The sequence below is a fragment of the Brassica napus genome, chromosome C9 (assembly GCF_020379485.1).
Source record: "Brassica napus cultivar Da-Ae chromosome C9, Da-Ae, whole genome shotgun sequence".
NCBI classification, from domain to species: domain Eukaryota; kingdom Viridiplantae; phylum Streptophyta; class Magnoliopsida; order Brassicales; family Brassicaceae; genus Brassica; species Brassica napus.
In genome coordinates, this window is record NC_063452.1 from 17,650,937 (window position 1) to 17,668,225 (window position 17,289).

The 17,289-nt window shown below is 38.2% G+C and overlaps 1 protein-coding gene across 1 annotated transcript; it reads left to right on the forward strand.

The window, feature by feature from the left end:
• The first annotated feature begins 1,825 nt into the window (after nucleotides 1–1,825).
• Nucleotides 1,826–13,706, forward strand: LOC106366615 (protein SABRE). The gene is made up of 23 exons (XM_013806272.3): nucleotides 1,826–2,209; nucleotides 2,327–2,438; nucleotides 2,966–3,232; nucleotides 3,341–3,603; nucleotides 3,742–3,961; nucleotides 4,095–4,265; nucleotides 4,351–4,428; nucleotides 4,656–4,907; nucleotides 5,093–7,198; nucleotides 7,374–9,192; nucleotides 9,327–9,424; nucleotides 9,672–10,028; nucleotides 10,135–10,253; nucleotides 10,495–10,741; nucleotides 10,822–11,046; nucleotides 11,202–11,341; nucleotides 11,659–11,731; nucleotides 11,868–11,969; nucleotides 12,065–12,232; nucleotides 12,306–12,602; nucleotides 12,694–12,861; nucleotides 12,938–13,301; nucleotides 13,391–13,706. The coding sequence occupies exons 1-23, from the start codon at nucleotides 2,139–2,141 to the stop codon at nucleotides 13,498–13,500; spliced, it is 7,827 nt and encodes a 2,608-aa protein (XP_013661726.2). The 5' UTR covers nucleotides 1,826–2,138; the 3' UTR covers nucleotides 13,501–13,706.
• The last annotated feature ends 3,583 nt before the right edge of the window (nucleotides 13,707–17,289 follow it).

Genomic DNA, 17,289 nt, shown 5'->3' on the forward strand with positions numbered 1-17,289 from the left:
GATTGAGACCATTAAAAAGGAGAAACATTATCTGTCTTATGTTAGAAGAAAACAGACACGAACCCTCTCAAAGCCAAGTCCCCTCCCCCCATGCATGTTCGTATTTTTTTTTTTTTCAAAGGAGAAAAAACACTATTGACTTCCATTTTTGTGTATATCAAATGGCAATTTGGCAAGAGATGTAATAATATTATTATCTAATATTTTGGCTAAACGGTTCCTTAGTAGTCCTAATATTGTAAGGATGTTCAAAAGAAATAAAACTTAGAAACTAAAAAAAAAAATCATAGTCCTCGATAAAACAAGATGAAAACAGTGTTTCACAAAACACAACACATCTTTATAAAATACACAAATGTCCTCAAACAGCGTGTTATTTCTCAACCAGAATCATCAACGGTCGTTATGAATAAAAACATCAATAGTTTTTTAACAGATAAAGGGCGCATTTGCATAACCATCATGGCAATACAAATCTGGCTGCTGAGTAAACCCTTTCTTCTTCTTCAATGCCTTCCTTGCCCTTGTCATCATTTCTCTGTTCGGCAGGGAGAAAAGTTTAGAGCTTAAAATATTTGGTATCGTGCGGTTTTGATATTCTTACGTTTTGGGATTAAATATCCGGGGAGCTCTTTTCCAAATCTTAGCTTTTACCACTCATATTAGTTAGTGACAAACACTCGAGTTGCTATGACTTTGTGGTAATTATTTTCTACCTAAATCTTCACCTAACTTCAGTTTGGTCTTTCATATTTTTTATCCGTATGCTTATAAGTTATAACCTTATAGAAAGGTTGGTGATATATCTTTTTTACTTCGAGATCAATATATATTTTTTCTTTTGTATTTCTTATATAGTGTTCTAAATTTATTAATCCTCTAATAAGCAAAAAAAAACGGTGGTTATCATACATAAACTAAGCGATGATTTGATGTAGTAATAAGAATCGTGTATTAGAAACTTTAAATGGGAAATTTTCTAGATTCAAGTGCATTATAGTTTTCACATGAACCATTTAAAAATCCATATCAAAATTTTCATTGAGTTTCTAGAAATTTACATTATCTTACTATCACATTTCTTATAAAATTTGTAATTTTAAATGATAAACTCATGCGTACCCTTTTTCAAAAAAAAAACTATTGTGTATCCCTGAAAATACCCTAACGGGATATACCGACAATGCAAAGTATATGCAGCTCTTTCGCGTCAAATTATGCATAAAGATGATTCATGGGTCCAGTGGAAGTTGCATTACGAATGATGTTCTTTATTAATAAAAATTTATACTCTGAAACTTAGATAAAAATACAAAAAAATTGTGATAAGTATTTATAGGTTACATTTGGCTCAGGAGTTTTCGGTCTTAAAGTTTGGAAAATAATAAATTATTTAGCACAAAAAGAAATAATGAGAATTATAAAACTAAAACTTTACGACAACATTTTTAGGCATATATTATTTATTAAACATTCTATATTTAACATTTAATATATAAACAAAGTTAAAAAAAAAACATAATTAATATGTACAAAAGATGAATTGAAGATAAAGAATGGTTTCATTAAATAAAAATAAATTAAAAATAAATTATAACAGTTAAATAATAGAATATCAGAGAACATGTTACTAACAAATAAAAACTAAAACACATAACAATCATCAAACTCCAAACTAAACATATACAATATGGCAAACCACTAGTTAAATGAATAATGAAAGAAATTTGACTGAAGATGACAATAAAAAAACAAAAAAGAAAAGAAAGAAAATTGACTAAAAGAGTCCTAAACGCTACACCTTACCGCACTAGATCCCAACAACCATCTCTCAACCCGTCACCAGTCACACACATGGTCATTCATCAGCTTCTCCTCTCTCTCTCTCTCTCTAGCGATCACACTTGACAACCTATCGGATCGGATCTTTCGTCTATGGAAGCAGCTCTAACATCTCGCACTCTCCTTCAATTCTGAACGATTAGGGTTTCATTTTTGCTTTCCCTTGTGAACTCAAAGATGGTGTTTTGCTTCGAAATCGTCTGTTTCAGTGCCGGCGGCGGGTGAAACTCGTCTCTCCTAGTGGGGAATTCGCAGTTTATCGGGCGGACGTGAGCTCTAAATTTGCAGCGGTGGAGATGGAGGCTTCACCTGCTAAGTTCTTCTTCGGCTTCCTGATTGTTTCCATCTTCTTGTGGATGATCTTCATGTGAGCCACTCTCCCTTCAAGAGTTTGCCTTTATAGCTGATTACAATTGCTTACTTGATTCTGTATACGTTACTTTGGTGTTTAGTATTTTAGTAGTGAGATTGTTTTTTTTCTCAGACTTTGTTCAAGGTTCTTTGCGTGGATTCTTAGCCGAGTGCTGGGAGCATCTGTTGTGTTCCGTGTTGGCGGTTGGAAATGCCTCAAGGATGTCGTGGTTAAGTTTAAAAAGGTGAGACCTGAAAACTCTGTGTAATCATCTAATCACTGTTGTCAAAGGAGAAAAAGACTTGTTTTTTGTAGAAGCTTAAATCAGATCAATGTAGTGGGTTGCATCTCTGCTATGTAGCTAAGAAAGAAAGTTTCTGTGAACTATTCATCAAAGCACTATTGTCAAGAGAGATCAAAAACCTGTTCCTTTAGAAGCTTAGTGGATTGAATCTATTCTCTATGTAGCTAAGGAAGAATGTTTATGTGAACTTTTCATCAAAGCACTATTGCCAAGAAAAAAAACTGTTTCTGTAGCAGCTTGATTGATACATATCAATGTAGCTATGAAAGATTGTCTCTGTAGAAGACCAATGTAGTTTTATTTCATCTCTGCTTTTTACATTCTGTAGCAGACCCGTCTTGTTAGTATCAACTTTTTTGCATGATTGTTTCTACTTGGACAATAGTTTGTTGCTAATGCTTTTGTTTTGAGACGACTGTAAAGTTTATCTCAAAGATGATTTGCTTCTGGTTTGTCTGTGTTTCTAGGGTGCTATTGAGTCGGTGTCTGCTGGTGAAATTAAACTTAGTTTACGACAGTCCTTGGTCAAACTCGGCGTTGGTTTTCTTTCTAGAGATCCAAAAGTGCAAGTCTTGATATGTGATCTTGAAGTTGTAATGAGGTCATCGACTTCAACCAAAAATGTACCCAAAGCCAAAAGTCAGAAACCTCGTACTTCAGGCAGGGGAAAGTGGATGGTGGTTGCTAATGTTGCAAGGTTTCTTTCAGTTTCTGTCGCAGATATGGTTGTCAAGGTAATTAGTTTGAGTTAACTATCTTTCTTCGTATGCAGTACTGAGATTTGATTGTCTTTTGGTAGAGAGATTTGGAAACTATTTTGTAATAAACTATGTGTAATGCAGACCCGAAAGGCAATAGTTGAAGTCAAAGAACTGAAGTTAGATATATCTAAGGATGGTGGAACAAAGCCCAATCTATATGTTAAGCTGCATGTAATACCGATTCTGGTTCACTTATGTGAATCACGCATGATGTCTGATGAGTCGTCTAGCATAGGCTTTGAAAGGTGTACTGCTTCCCAAACGTCTTCTGCCACATCAGACAGATCCTCTGCTGCATTATTTTGTGATGAATTCTCTCTTTCTACCGAGTTTGGACATGACAGGTACCTGCTTAAATGGACTACATTGTAGACTTTTTTGGATACTTGCACTTGTCTAGATTCATGTCGCCTTATGTTTCAGAAGATAAATCCTTACTCAATCAGTGGTTTACTCAATTTTCGTTCTTTTTCTGAATATAGGGCTATAGGTATTGTTACACGAAATGTGGAAATTGTATCTGGAGATGTAACTCTGACTTTTGATGAGGATTCGTTTCCTAAGAGCAAACATTCATCATCTACTGTCCATTCAGATGATGTTGTAAGGTCAACTAGTGTTACTTCATCCGCCAAGAAATCGGATAAAGAGCATAAGCTGGTGGCTGCACTCGCAAAATATTCTCCATCTTTTCCTGAAAAGGTTAGTTAGTTTGCCTAATGAACTTGGCCAAATATTTTACGTTTCTGTGAGTCTGCATTATTGAAAAGATTTTACTTGTCTTCTGAGTCTGAAACTATCTAACCTCCACTGACGGTGTGGTCTTACTGACCAGGTTTTATTCATATTACCCAAACTGGATGTGAGATGTGTCAATCGAGAACATGATCTCGTTGCTGAGAATAACATCACAGGAATCGAACTTACGAGTGTTAAGTCAAAATCTTTTGAGGACACAGGGGAGAGTACACGTCTTGATGTTCAGATGGAACTCAGTGAGATTCATGTATGGTTGTGTTAGCTCTTTCAGATATATGATTTCTGTATCTTTTTTTTTATCTACTAATGCTGTGCTCTTGTGTTTCTTGCAGCTTTTTAGAGAAGCTAAGTCCTCTGTTTTGGAGATAATGAAAGTTGATGTGGTCTCTTTTATCTACATCCCAATTCAGGTTTGGAATCTTATGAAAAGAATACATTTGAATCAATACTCTTGACTTGTGAATCCTAGGTCTATTTGCTTGTTTCCTTACAACTGACTTAGGTTTCTGTTTGTAGTTGTAGTTTGTATCATATGTATTCATCCAGAACGGGAAGTCTGTTTTGTTGGTATGCATCAGTTTTAGTTATACTTTCGAAAGCTTGTAAATTTATACTGTTACATATTCTCTCTTTTCAGCCGGCTCTGCCTGTAAGAGCTGAAGTTGATATAAAGCTGGGAGGTACACGATGCAACCTATTCATTTCTAGGCTACAGCCGTGGTTGCGTCTTCATTTCTTGAAAAAGAAAAAACTGGTGCTTCATGGTCCCACTCACACACTGGAGAAATCAAAAGCTGCTGATACGAAAGCCATTATGTGGACAGGCACAGTTTCAGCCCCTGAGATGGCTGTTATACTCTATGGTATTGATGATTTACCGGTGTATCATGTAAGTCACGTAATTACACAATTTTGGTTAAACTTAGACTTCATAGATAAGTGAACTTAAATGCAGTCATGAGAAATTGCAGTAAGCCTTTTCACTTGCGTGATTTAATTCTTTAGTTATGCAACATATGAATTTTGTTTTACTATATGCTAAACAGTATTTCGTTCTTGGTGTTTGATATGCAGTTTTGTTCGCAGTCGTCGCATGTGTTTGCAAATAACATTTCGAGTATGGGCACAGCAATTCATGTTGAACTTGGTGAATTGAATCTGCATTTGGCAGATGAGTACCAGGAATGCTTTAAAGAAAACCTTTTCGGAATAGAGCCGAACTCTGGTTCGTTGATGCATATAGCAAAGCTTAGCTTGGATTGGGGAAGAAGAGACAGAACATCATCTGACGAGGTTGGTTGCAGAAGTAAATTGGTACTCTCAGTAGACGTGACAGGAATGGGTATATACTTTTCTTTCAAGCGTGTTGAATCTCTCATAACAAATGCTATGTCCTTCGAAGCTCTCTTCAAGACATTATCTGTTGCTGGCAAAAAGATGAATCAAACTGGAGGAGTGCAACCAGCCAAAGGATCTGGGAAAGGAACTAGGCTAGTGAATCTGAATCTTGAACGTTGTTGTGTGACTTTCTGTGACGACACTGGATTGGATAATACAGTTATTGAAGACCCTAAAACCGTCAATTATGGATCACAAGGTGGCCGAGTTACGTTTAGTTCATTAGCTGATGGCAGACCACGCACAGCGAACGTAGCGTCTACTGCTTCTGAAGAATGTAAAAGACTGAAGTACTCGGTTTCTCTTGAAATATCACAGTTTAGCCTTTGTCTCAACAAGGATAAACACTCGGTGCAAATGGATCTTGGAAGAGCAGTATCCATCTATCAGGAGCATTTGGAGGAGCATAAACCTTGTTCAAAGGTCAAGTTGTTTGATATGCACAACGCAAAGCTTGTACGTCGATCTGGTGGTCTTAATGACATAGATGTGTGTTCTCTCTTCAGTGCTACTGATATTTCACTGGGTTGGGAACCTGATGTTCATCTATCTTTCTATGAACTGTTTTTACGGTTGAAATCCCTGGTTTATGCGCAAAAGCTTGAGGAACAGGAAAGGGAGGGCAGATCTAGTGTGAAAGATGGTGGCTCGGGTGAAGAAAGAAATCTGTCCAATTCTGCTGACAAGCAGAAGAAAAAGGAATCTATGTTTGCTATTGATGTGGAAACTTTGACGATATCAGCTGAGGTAGGAGATGGGGTAGAGGTTAAATTGGAGGCGCAATCAATTTTTTCTGAGAATGCGTGTATAGGAGTCCTTCTTGAGGGGCTTATGCTTGCTTTTAATGGATCTCGAGTGTTGAAAACTACAAGAATGCAAATATCAAGAATCCCTGCTGCCTCGTCTAGTGTGTCTGATGCAGCCCCTGTAATGACAAGTGGTCCTTGGGACTGGGTAGTACAAGGTCTTGATGTGCACATTTGTATGCCATACAAATTACAGTTGCGTGCCATAGATGATTCGATTGAGGACATGTTGCGAGCCTTGAGACTTATAACTGTAGCGAAAAGTAAAAACCTGTTTCCAGGAAAGAGAGAAAGCTCGAAGCCTAAGAACAAGAAATCTAGCCCAAAATTTGGCCGCATAAGATTTGGCATACGCAGGCTAACCGCATATATTGAGGAAGAACCAATTCAAGGTTGGCTTGATGAACACTATCATCTGTTGAAGAAGGAAGCCTGCGAGTTGGCTGTCAGATTGAAATTTCTTGAAGATTTTATCCAAAAAGCTACCCAGTCTCCTAAAGGTGCTGAAACAAGTGATCCTACAGATGAAAGAAAGATGCTTTTTGATGGGGTTGAAATTGATGTCCAGGATCCTTCAGCTATTAACAAAGTGAAGGATGAGATTCATAAACGGTCTTTTCAATCGTATTATCAGGCATGCCAGGGTTTAGCATCCTCAGAGGGTTCAGGTGCCTGTACGGAAGGATTCCAGGCAGGTTTTAAGCCAAGTACTGCTAGAACCTCTCTTCTCTCTGTTTGTGCCACAGATTTTGATTTAAGCGTGACGGCAGTTCATGGTGGTGATGCTGGTTTGATGGAAGTCTTGAAGAAGCTTGATCCTATATGTCAAGAAAACGACATACCCTTTTCAAGGTTATATGGAAGCAATGTTGACTTGAAAACTGGAAGCTTGGTAGTTCAGCTAAGAGATTACACACTTCCTCTTCTCTCTGGCACTTCTGGCAAATGTGAAGGTCGTATTGTGCTGGCTCAGCAGGTATGGTTATTTTCTTGTTATCTTTTCGTTTCCCATGCAATATGTATGATTTTTTATCTCTGTTTATGATTAATATTTGTTTTAGTTTGTTTTTCTAACCCACAGCTTTCTGGTTATGACCTCAATTGACTGATTATATGACTCATGACTGCTTGTTATTGTTCTTTTAAATTAGGCAACGTGTTTTCAGCCACAAATTTCCCAAGACGTATTTGTAGGCAGATGGAGAAAAGTGCGAATGTTCCGGTCAGCAACTGGGACAACTCCACCGATGAAGACCTACTCAGATCTGCGCATACACTTTGAACAAGGACAAGTTTCCTTTGGAGTTGGATATGAACCGGCTTTTGCAGACATTAGCTATGCTTTCACAGTTGCTCTTCGGAGAGCGAATCTGAGTCATAGAGGTCCAGGTATTCTACCCACCGTTAAAAAAGAACGAAGCTTACCTTGGTGGGATGATATGAGAAACTATGTTCATGGCAATATCAGTTTATCTTTCTCTGAATCAAAATGGGATGTTCTTGCTACAACGGATCCATATGAGAGTCTTGATAAACTTCAAATAGTGACTGGTCCTATTGAACTTCAGCAGTCAGATGGTCGTGTGTTTGTCAATGCTAAAGACTTCAAGATAAAACTGAGCAGTCTGGAGAGTTTGATAAGCCGACACTCTTTAAAAATTCCAGTTGGCACCTCTGGAGGTGCATTTATTGAAGCCCCTGCATTTAATCTTGAAGTCACAATGGACTGGGAATGTGAGTCTGGGGATTCTTTGAATCATTACCTATATGCATTTCCATCTGAAGGAAAGCCTCGTGAGAAGGTCTTTGATCCGTTCAGATCAACATCACTCTCGCTTCGGTGGAATTTCTCCCTTAGACCTGAAAAGTTTCACCAGTCTTCCTCAGGTACTGAGCATCCAACAGACACTGCAGTTCTCTGCAGCTCGCAAGACCAGCCTGAGACACCAACAATGAATCTCGGAGCTCATGATTTGGCATGGATACTTAAGTTCTGGGGTTTGAATTACTATCCTCCTCATAAGTTACGTTCTTTCTCCAGATGGCCTAGGTTTGGTGTTGCAAGAAGTGCAAGATCAGGAAATTTATCTCTAGATAAGGTGATGACGGAATTTATGCTCCGTGTAGATGCCACTCCTTCCTTGATAAATTACATGCCTTGGGACTCTGACGATCCTGCCAAAGGATTGAGTTTTAACATGTCAAAGCTAAAATACGAACTGTGCTATAGTCGCGGGAAGCAAAAATATACATTTGAATGCAAGCGGGATGTGCTTGACCTTGTATATCAAGGTCTTGATCTTCACGTGCCTAAGGCTTTTCTTAACAAAGATGAGCATCCTTACGTTCCAGCAAGCGTTCAGGTTTTGAGAAAAAGCTCCCAAAATGCTTTGATAGACAGAGTACCCTCTGGAGAGGACCATAAGAGGAATGAGAAGCATCGCGATGAAGGGTTTCTATTGTCTTCTGATTATTTTACAATCAGAAGGCAGTCCCCAAAAGCTGATCCTGAAAGACTATTGGCATGGCAAGAGGCTGGAAGAAGAAATCTGGAGATGACGTATGTGAGGTCTGAGTTTGAGAATGGAAGCGAGAGTGATGAACATATACGATCAGACCCTAGTGATGATGATGGATACAATGTTGTCATTGCTGACAATTGTCAACGGGTCTTTGTTTATGGCCTCAAACTCCTGTGGACAATTGCAAATAGAGATGCTGTTTGGTCTTTTGTTGGTGGAATATCGAAAGCATTTGAGCCACCGAAACCTTCTCCGTCTCGTCAGTATACACACAGAAAGATTCTTGAAGAGAGTCAAGAGGGATCTTGTCCGGAAACACATCAAGGGGAAACGTTGAAATCTTCTGCAAGCCCAGGTAGGAACCTCCCTTCTCAGCCTATGGAGATGGCAGAACCTCTTTCATCACCGTCGCACTCAGTGAAAATTGAGAAATCATATGACAGAGCTGGTATGTCATGATTTAATAATTAACAACGTTGGTTTCTGTTTTTTTTTCTTACTCATTTCTCAAAGAACTGAAATTTCTCAGAGAACTTGCTGGTTCAATAACGATGTTATTTACTTATTCGCATTTCGATCTAGGTAATACTGAGACCAGTGAATCTGAGGAAGATGGGACTCGTCACTTCATGGTGAATGTCATTGAGCCACAGTTTAATCTTCACTCAGAAGATGCTAATGTAAGTAATTATCGTCGTATTAGAATGCACAATTAACACCATTACCTACTTTAGAGCGTTGTAACAGTATTTGTATTTACTTATTAGGTTAATCTAGCTGGCATTCAAACTTCTCTCGTAGCATATATTAGAGCTGACAAGCTGTGTGATGCATATAGTTAACCAACAAAACTGACATGATATTGTTTTGGTTATTAAAAAAAGAGTTTTCTTACTGGCTGATAAACCTCACTTTGATGAATAACAGGGTCGCTTTCTGCTTGCTGCTGTTAGTGGTCGTGTTCTAGCACGATCTTTTAATTCCATTATGCGTGTTGGTGTGGAAGTAATTGAGCAGGCTCTTGGCACTGGAAGTGCCCAGGTTCCAGAATGTAGTCCTGAGATGACTTGGACTCGGATGGAATTTTCTGTAATGTTAGAGCATGTGCAGGCCCATGTTGCTCCGACTGATGTTGACCCAGGTGCTGGGTTGCAGTGGCTCCCAAAAATTCGCAGAAACTCGCCAAAAGTGAAACGTACTGGTGCTTTACTTGAAAGGGTCTTCATGCCTTGTGACATGTTCTTAAGGTATACAAGACACAAAGGTGGAAATCCTGATTTAAAGGTAACGCCATTTCTAATAGTATTTTTTTGGGAGGTTAAAATTTCCCTATAGTGTTTGAACTTCCGTTTCAGAATCTTTTCAGAACCTAATTCTTCTGCCTTTGCAGGTGAAACCACTAAAAGAGCTCACTTTCAATTCACACGATATAACCGCTACGATGACGTCTCGGCAATTCCAGGTTATGCTGGATGTTCTGACTAACCTTCTCTTTGCAAGGCTTCCAAAGTGAGTTCTGAAACCTGAATAAAATTAAAGGGGAAACCCATAGATTTCATGTCAACATCGTCCACTTTCTCTTGTTTATTGCAGTAACTAGCTTGAAATAAACGTATGTTCCGTAAGTGCTTTTTAGAATCCATACCACTTCAATCCACCAATGACTAGGGAAAATCTTCATGTACATTTTTGGCCATGTTTAGTTTTTGAAGTTCTCTAGCATTAAGGAGGATATTCTTTGATAATTCAGGCCTCGGAAAAGTAGTCTCCAGTGTCCTACTGAAGATGAAGATGTTGAAGAGGAGGCTGATGAGGTAGTTCCATATGGAGTTGAAGAGGTAGAACTTGCTAAAATCAACCTTGAAGAGAAAGAGCGAGCGCGAAAGTTGCTTCTTGATGATATTAGAAAATTGTCTTATTGTTCTGACAATATTGATGATACACATATGGAAAGGGAAGTTGAGCTGTGGATGATAAGTACCAGAAGATCCATACTGGTAAGATTCCTGAAAATAATTGTGTGAAATTTATTTCATTGTGACAACAAAAACTTGATGTTGCATTTTGTTTGTTTTAGGTGCAAGGATTAAAGAAAGAGCTCTTATATGCACAGAAATCTAGAAAGGCTGCTTCCGTATCTTTAAGAATGGCACTGCAGAAGGCTGCACAGCTGCGACTGATGGAGAAAGAGAAGAACAAAAGTCCATCATACGCTATGTGCATATCCTTGCAGATCAATAAGGTTGTTTGGAGCATGCTTGTAGACGGTAAATCCTTTGCTGAAGCAGAGATAAATGACCTGGTAAGTTTATGGATATCATGTTTCGTTATTCACCATCACTATTTTAGAATGTGGAATGATGAGAGTCAGTGAGAAATTTGGTTAGAATCTTTCCTCAATCAACTTAGTTCATTTCTGACTTAACCTAGTCTATTTAAATGAATGTGTATATGCAGATTTATGACTTTGATCGAGACTACAAGGACATTGGCGTTGCTCGATTCACGACCAAGTCCTTTGTTTTGAGGAACTGTCTGCCTCATGCAAAGTCGGATATGCTTTTATCAGCATGGAATCCTCCAACCGAGTGGGGAAGGTACGTTTCTTTTTTGGTGCTTATCATATCACATGCTTTGCTAAGCATTTTAATTCTGGATGATGGGTTCTTAGTTGAACTGGGAAAGGTTTTGATGGCGTAAAATAGATCAATGGAATAATAGGGCTATCAAACTACGCATCTTAAACTTAAACTTGAGTACTTGTTAATTTGACGCTGGTTCTGACATCTGACTTTGGAAATGTGGTTCCTGTCTCTTCCCACATATGCTCGAAGAGACTAAAGGCACTCGAACTTTGTATTAGAGTTCTGACAAGTGAAATTCATTAGAAGTGACCTTTAATTTTAATTTGCAGGAAATTCATGCTTCGTGTTGATGCAAAGCAAGGAGCACCAAAAGATGGACACTATCCTCTTGAGCGTTTCCATGTAATTATCTTTTTCTCTTTCAATGATACGCTAGGAGATTTTATGTTATGACGCTGTATTATATCTTTTAGTTGAACTATGTCTGCTTTTTGTGTGCGATTTAAAATTTGTCGGATAATACCCACAAATCTTGTAGGTGGAGATTTACCCCCTAAGGATCCATTTGACAGAAACAATGTACAGAATGATGTGGGAGTATTTCTTCCCAGAGGAAGAGCAGGATTCACAAAGGCGACAGGTTACAAATGCACCACAATTCAACTTCTATATGGAAATACTGATAATTATTAAAGTTTGTATTGAATGTTTGTTGGTTAACTTTCTTTCCTGCAGGAAGTTTGGAAAATTTCCACGACAGCTGGCTCAAAACGTGTAAAGAAAGGGCTAGCAGGTGATTCTTCTACAACTAGTCACTCCGCTGTTGAAGCATCTCGCAGGAGTTCTGAATCACCCTCTGCTTCTGCGACAACGCTGTCACAAAGCAATGCTGACTCTGTTCAAGTAGGCTTTTTCACCTGAGTGAAAGTTCTGAATGTATTTCTTTTTTACTAATTTTCTTGCATTTTGTTTGCAGAAATCAAATACGCCAAGCCTAAGGTGTAGTACTGGTGGTTCAGCTCAGGAGTTGAGAACATCTTCTTTCGATAGGACTGGGGGAGAAAATATGGCAGAATCTATAGGTAATGAACTCGTGCTGCATGCTTCTTCCGTGGAACAACAGGAGGATTCCTCTAAACAGAAACCCAAAGAGACAAAAACCGTCAAGCCTGGCCGCTCTTCTCATGAAGAAAAGAAGGCTGGAAAATCACATGAGGAGAAGAAATCTAGGCCTAGAAGGATGATGGAGTTTCACGACATTAGAATAAGTCAGGTGTGTTGGGCTAATCTTTACGACTGCTACTTCGTAAGCTAAGGTCAGAAAGTGTGTTGCTTGAATCGGTTTTACATCTTTTCATCTTCAGGTGGAGCTTCTAGTGACCTATGAGGGCTCAAGATTTGTTGTAAATGACCTCAAGTTGTTGATGGATACATTTCACCGTGATGAGTTCACTGGTACCTGGAGAAGACTCTTTTCTCGTGTTAAGAAACACATCATTTGGGGGGTATTGAAGTCTGTTACAGGAATGCAGGTCAGGAATAGTCCATTTATGAATCCACTTCTAGATTATGAGCACAAGATAAGCTTAACATATCGAAATTTTTCAGGGGAAGAAATTCAAAGACAAATCTCAGAACAACCGTGAATCTGCTGACAATGACCTTATTCTAAGTGACAATGATCAGACGGGGAAATCTGATAATCAAGTACCATGGTTTAAGCGTCAAAGCGATGGAGCAGGTGATGGGTTTGTTACTTCTATTAAAGGACTCTTCAATACGCAAAGGCGCAAGGCCAAAGCATTTGTCATGAGAACTATGAGAGGTGAAGCAGAGAATGACTTCCACGGGGAGTGGAGCGACAGTGATGTAGAATTGTCTCCTTTTGCTCGGCAACTAACTATAACAAAATCTAAGACTAAGAGGCTCCTCAAACGCCACACTAAGAAATTCCGCCCAAGACCTCAAAGAGGTGAGAGCAACAGTCACATTGGTCGTAACTAAAAATCTCCTTATTCGTTGGACTTCCCAACATTATAACTTTGTGTGTTTTCTGATTAGGTTCGAGTTCCCAGCAAAGAGAATCACTTCCATCATCTCCCAGAGAGGGCACTGCATTTGAAAGTGGCTATTCAAGCGGAACTTCACCGTATGAGGATTTTCGAGATTAAAATCATTCTGACCGGACAATCAAAATTGTTATCCTTGGCTGAGGGAGGAGGTGTTTTTTTCTTGTAAATTTTGTATTTTTTCGGCTGCAATAGGGGAATGAAAAAAAAAGAATATATATATATTGAGGGAGAGAGAGGGAGGGAGAGCGATCAACAATATTGTACAGACGTTGGTATATTGAAAAAGAAATTTTAGCCAGAAACAATATCAATCTTTTGCATTTCTTGAAGGTTTACAAAACAGTCCTCAGTTAATTTGCATAAAAAGCTTCGCAATTGCAAATGGCTGATAGTTTTTTGTTGTTGTTCTCGTTGAAGAAAGGATACAAATAAGTAAAAACTTCTAAAAGTTCAATTTATAGGATACTGGAAAATATGAGTTAGACGGATGATAGCAGATAGAAGAAAAAAAGAGATTTAGACTTTTCTACTATTTATATGAATTGTTTTGATCTTATTCATTTGATGTGTGGATTCTTTCTTGTATTTCGAGAGATCACGACCAGGCCCTTCTCTTGGCATGTGCCAGAGGAACATTTGCACAGGGTCCAAAATATTTTTACAAAATTTTTGTTAGTGTTTAGGGCCTTTTTTAGAAATACTAGGTGCATAGTTCCAGCGCAAGCGTGGAATCGGCTACATTATAGGTGTATTGTATAGTTTTGTTTACGGGGTTTTATTGTTTTTTTGTCTATAATGTGATTGATGGAACTTTGGATATTACATAGGTTGATGAGTTTGATATAAGAATGAACGACGAAGTCATATGTTGATATTTTTATATCTTATATGTTCAAAATTGAGGGTGGTGGAACTTGTTAGTGTTTACTTAGGTAGTTGTTTGTACATAAATCAAATAGTGCATGAAAAAAGATAATAAATTTGGATTTAAAATGTTAGGGTTTCAAAATAACTGGGCCTTGAATCTGTGGTTTAGTCTAATACTGAAAAAACTGTTAGGACTTCAACTCCTTTTTTTCTCTATGTCGGGAATGTGGGCACTAATTTCCCGATTCATGTAGGTAAAATTATTTCTTAGTTTGTGAGATTGAAAAGCGTAGATTGATTTTAAGCATGATTGATGAGAGGTTTACTTGCATCAGCTTCGTCTGCCGTGGGTGTTGAGTTTCGTCGGCGCCAGATGTTAGACATGCAAGAGAGAAGATCTGAATATGTTAATTTCGTGTTTTGTTTTTTCTTCTCTCGTGTTTTGTGGGTTCCACTCTTTGCTCAGACCGTACAAAAGATGAAGTCTGGCTAGGCCGTCTCACTTCTCTGAAGTATTCCCTTGATTAACCTCCCACCAACATCTATCTTCTGATTCTGTCTTGAAGTCGAGGAGCTTTCGGAAAAATTAGCTTCCATCTGTTGTTCCGCTTGGAATGGAGAGTTCTGAAATGCCGCATAAAAAACATATTGGCAAATAACTAATGATTGTCAATAACTATCATTATACTAAATAGAAAATAAATCAAGGTTTTTTGTTCTGCACAAACTAAAATCTCACAACAGGGTTGTCACGTTCTTTTTTCAGGAGCAAGATCTTTTTCTTCCTAGAAACCATAGTCAATGCAATTCTTGGGAGAGAGCTATCCATGACAGAGGCTAAAGTTGCGTAGATGAAAAAATAGATCAGAAACACAGTTGATTTTTTCAGATAAGGAAAATATGGGATAAGTTGTTGACTAATTATCAGTTTCAGTTGTTGGTATGTCATTCCACTTGAATTTGTCTGATTGTAATCTTGCTTGGAGCTGCCAAATATGCTATGTTTACCAATTTCTAGGTTTGTGTTCGCAATCACTTGGAGCACCTAGCAACCTCAAAACGATCGACTTTCACAATGGAATCTGCTTTCAAAGATGGTATATAATGATTAGCACGTCCGACGGGAGTAAACCCATGAATCACGGAATCTGCAAATAGTATTATCCAACAAATAATCAGGAAATAAATTAAAACAATTATGTTAAATAAGTGTGATAGATCGAAGATTAACTTACCTTTTCATCGAGGAAAAGAACCGTGATTCCCACAAACTCTCTGTCTTGAAGTTCAGGGAATCCCAGAAGCGGAGGAAGCCAGAGGCCAGAGGCTAAGCTCTGACTACTAAGACCAAGACGGAGAGACTCGAAGGTTGAGTGACGGATGCCGGGACGCCGGTTTGACGAACTGGAGAAGCAGAGAGAAACATTTTCTAGAAGATGGTTAAAGCTAAGAGGAATCAATGAGTTTTGTGGAGATGCAGATTGGGTTCATCAAAGATGAGAATCATATATATATAGTTTACAGAGGGGCTACAAATCAGGAACATTTATGATCAAGCGATTTAAGATGGGGACATGAAGAGTTCACCGGTGAAAAAATAGATTACGAACATACACGGCGCAACTCTGTAACTCAGACTTGTTTGAGACAATAATGAAAAGAACCCATATTAAACTACAATAGTTTACAATATAGGAAAACCATAATTGTTGCAAACTTAAGCTTTTTTCATATAACGTGATGAATCCCATTTAAAAATGAAACCCATAATACACTTGTAGGTCCGACCCTCAGAGGAAACCGAAGAAGCAGGGGCTTCCGACCTTCATAAATATATATTAGGTTCGGCCATTAATGTACAAAGGTATCAGTTAGCTTAGTGGTATAAATGTTGGTGTTTATATTTCAATAACCCGGGTTCGAGCCATGGGCTTGACACTTTTTTACACTTTTTAAAAGTGGGACTCACAAAACGATGACGTGGCACGCTGAGGAATGAGCAAAAACTGATCTATTATAATATAGATTTAGGGCCTTTTTTTACAAAATCCTTTTACTTCTTGCTGTAAAAAAGTAGACTTTGCACAGGGTCCACAGTGAGTATGAGACGGGCCTGATCACGACATACCAGACTAACCCGCATGGCCCGGAAATGCCAGAGTTTGAGCTCCCAGACTAGTCCAAGGCTTCGGTTGAAAAAGTATAGTGTTCAAGACAAAAACTAGTCCAAGGCTTCGGTTCAATTGTCTGAGATATTGTTCCTCTCGACCGTAACCTTAGACTTGCTAACCTGTATTGTGGCTGAGAGTTTTTTTTTTTTTTTTTGCTAAAATATTGTGGCCTAGAGTAAGTTATGTTAGCATAAACAGTTGTATATTAATTTAAGCAAACAAAAAAACAGTTTTTTTTAATTAACTGCAACCAACACCGCAAAACTACACGTCTGCACCCACCCAGGAAACGCTCACTTTTCTAAGTTCACCTACAAAATGGAAAGAAAGGGGAGATAAATAGTCTAGCTTTACCAAGTGAAAACAGGTTCCCAGGGCCGGTTCTATGGTGTCATGGGCCCTCGGACAAAAAAAATTTTAATTTCCAAACTATTATTAAAAAAAAAAATCTGATAGATATATATTTTTTTTCAAAATACCATAAGTATTTTTTAAAATAAATCTATGAAAATAAAAAAAAAATATTTTCATATAAAAAAATTTGGCCCCCTTTTCTTGTTTTTAATATATTTTTATAAAAAAATGGACCCTTATCTATTAAAAAATAAGCAGTCGCACCGCTCGTCCTCTGTCCTCCTATCTAAGCCGGCCCTGCCGGTTCCCAAGTAAACAACAACAACGATTCTCAACCCAGTACTCCAAACAAAAGCAAGTATGCATGCAAGAAACAATAACATGCAATAGCTACAAGCAATCAATGCTTATGTAATTCTTATACTATCATTTTAAAAAAAATGGTAAACGATTTCCCGGAGAGAGAATGTGAAAGCCTTGGTGACCACGCGCGTGG

Coding starts and splice junctions, on each gene's coding strand:
- LOC106366615 (XM_013806272.3), top strand. CDS start 2,139: ATGGAGGCTTCACCTGCTAAGTTCTTCTTCGGCTTCCTGATTGTTTCC. Junction 4,429..4,655: donor TTATCTACATCCCAATTCAG/GTTTGGAATCTT, acceptor CTCTCTTTTCAG/CCGGCTCTGCCTGTAAGAGC. Junction 9,193..9,326: donor GAAATCATATGACAGAGCTG/GTATGTCATGAT, acceptor ATTTCGATCTAG/GTAATACTGAGACCAGTGAA.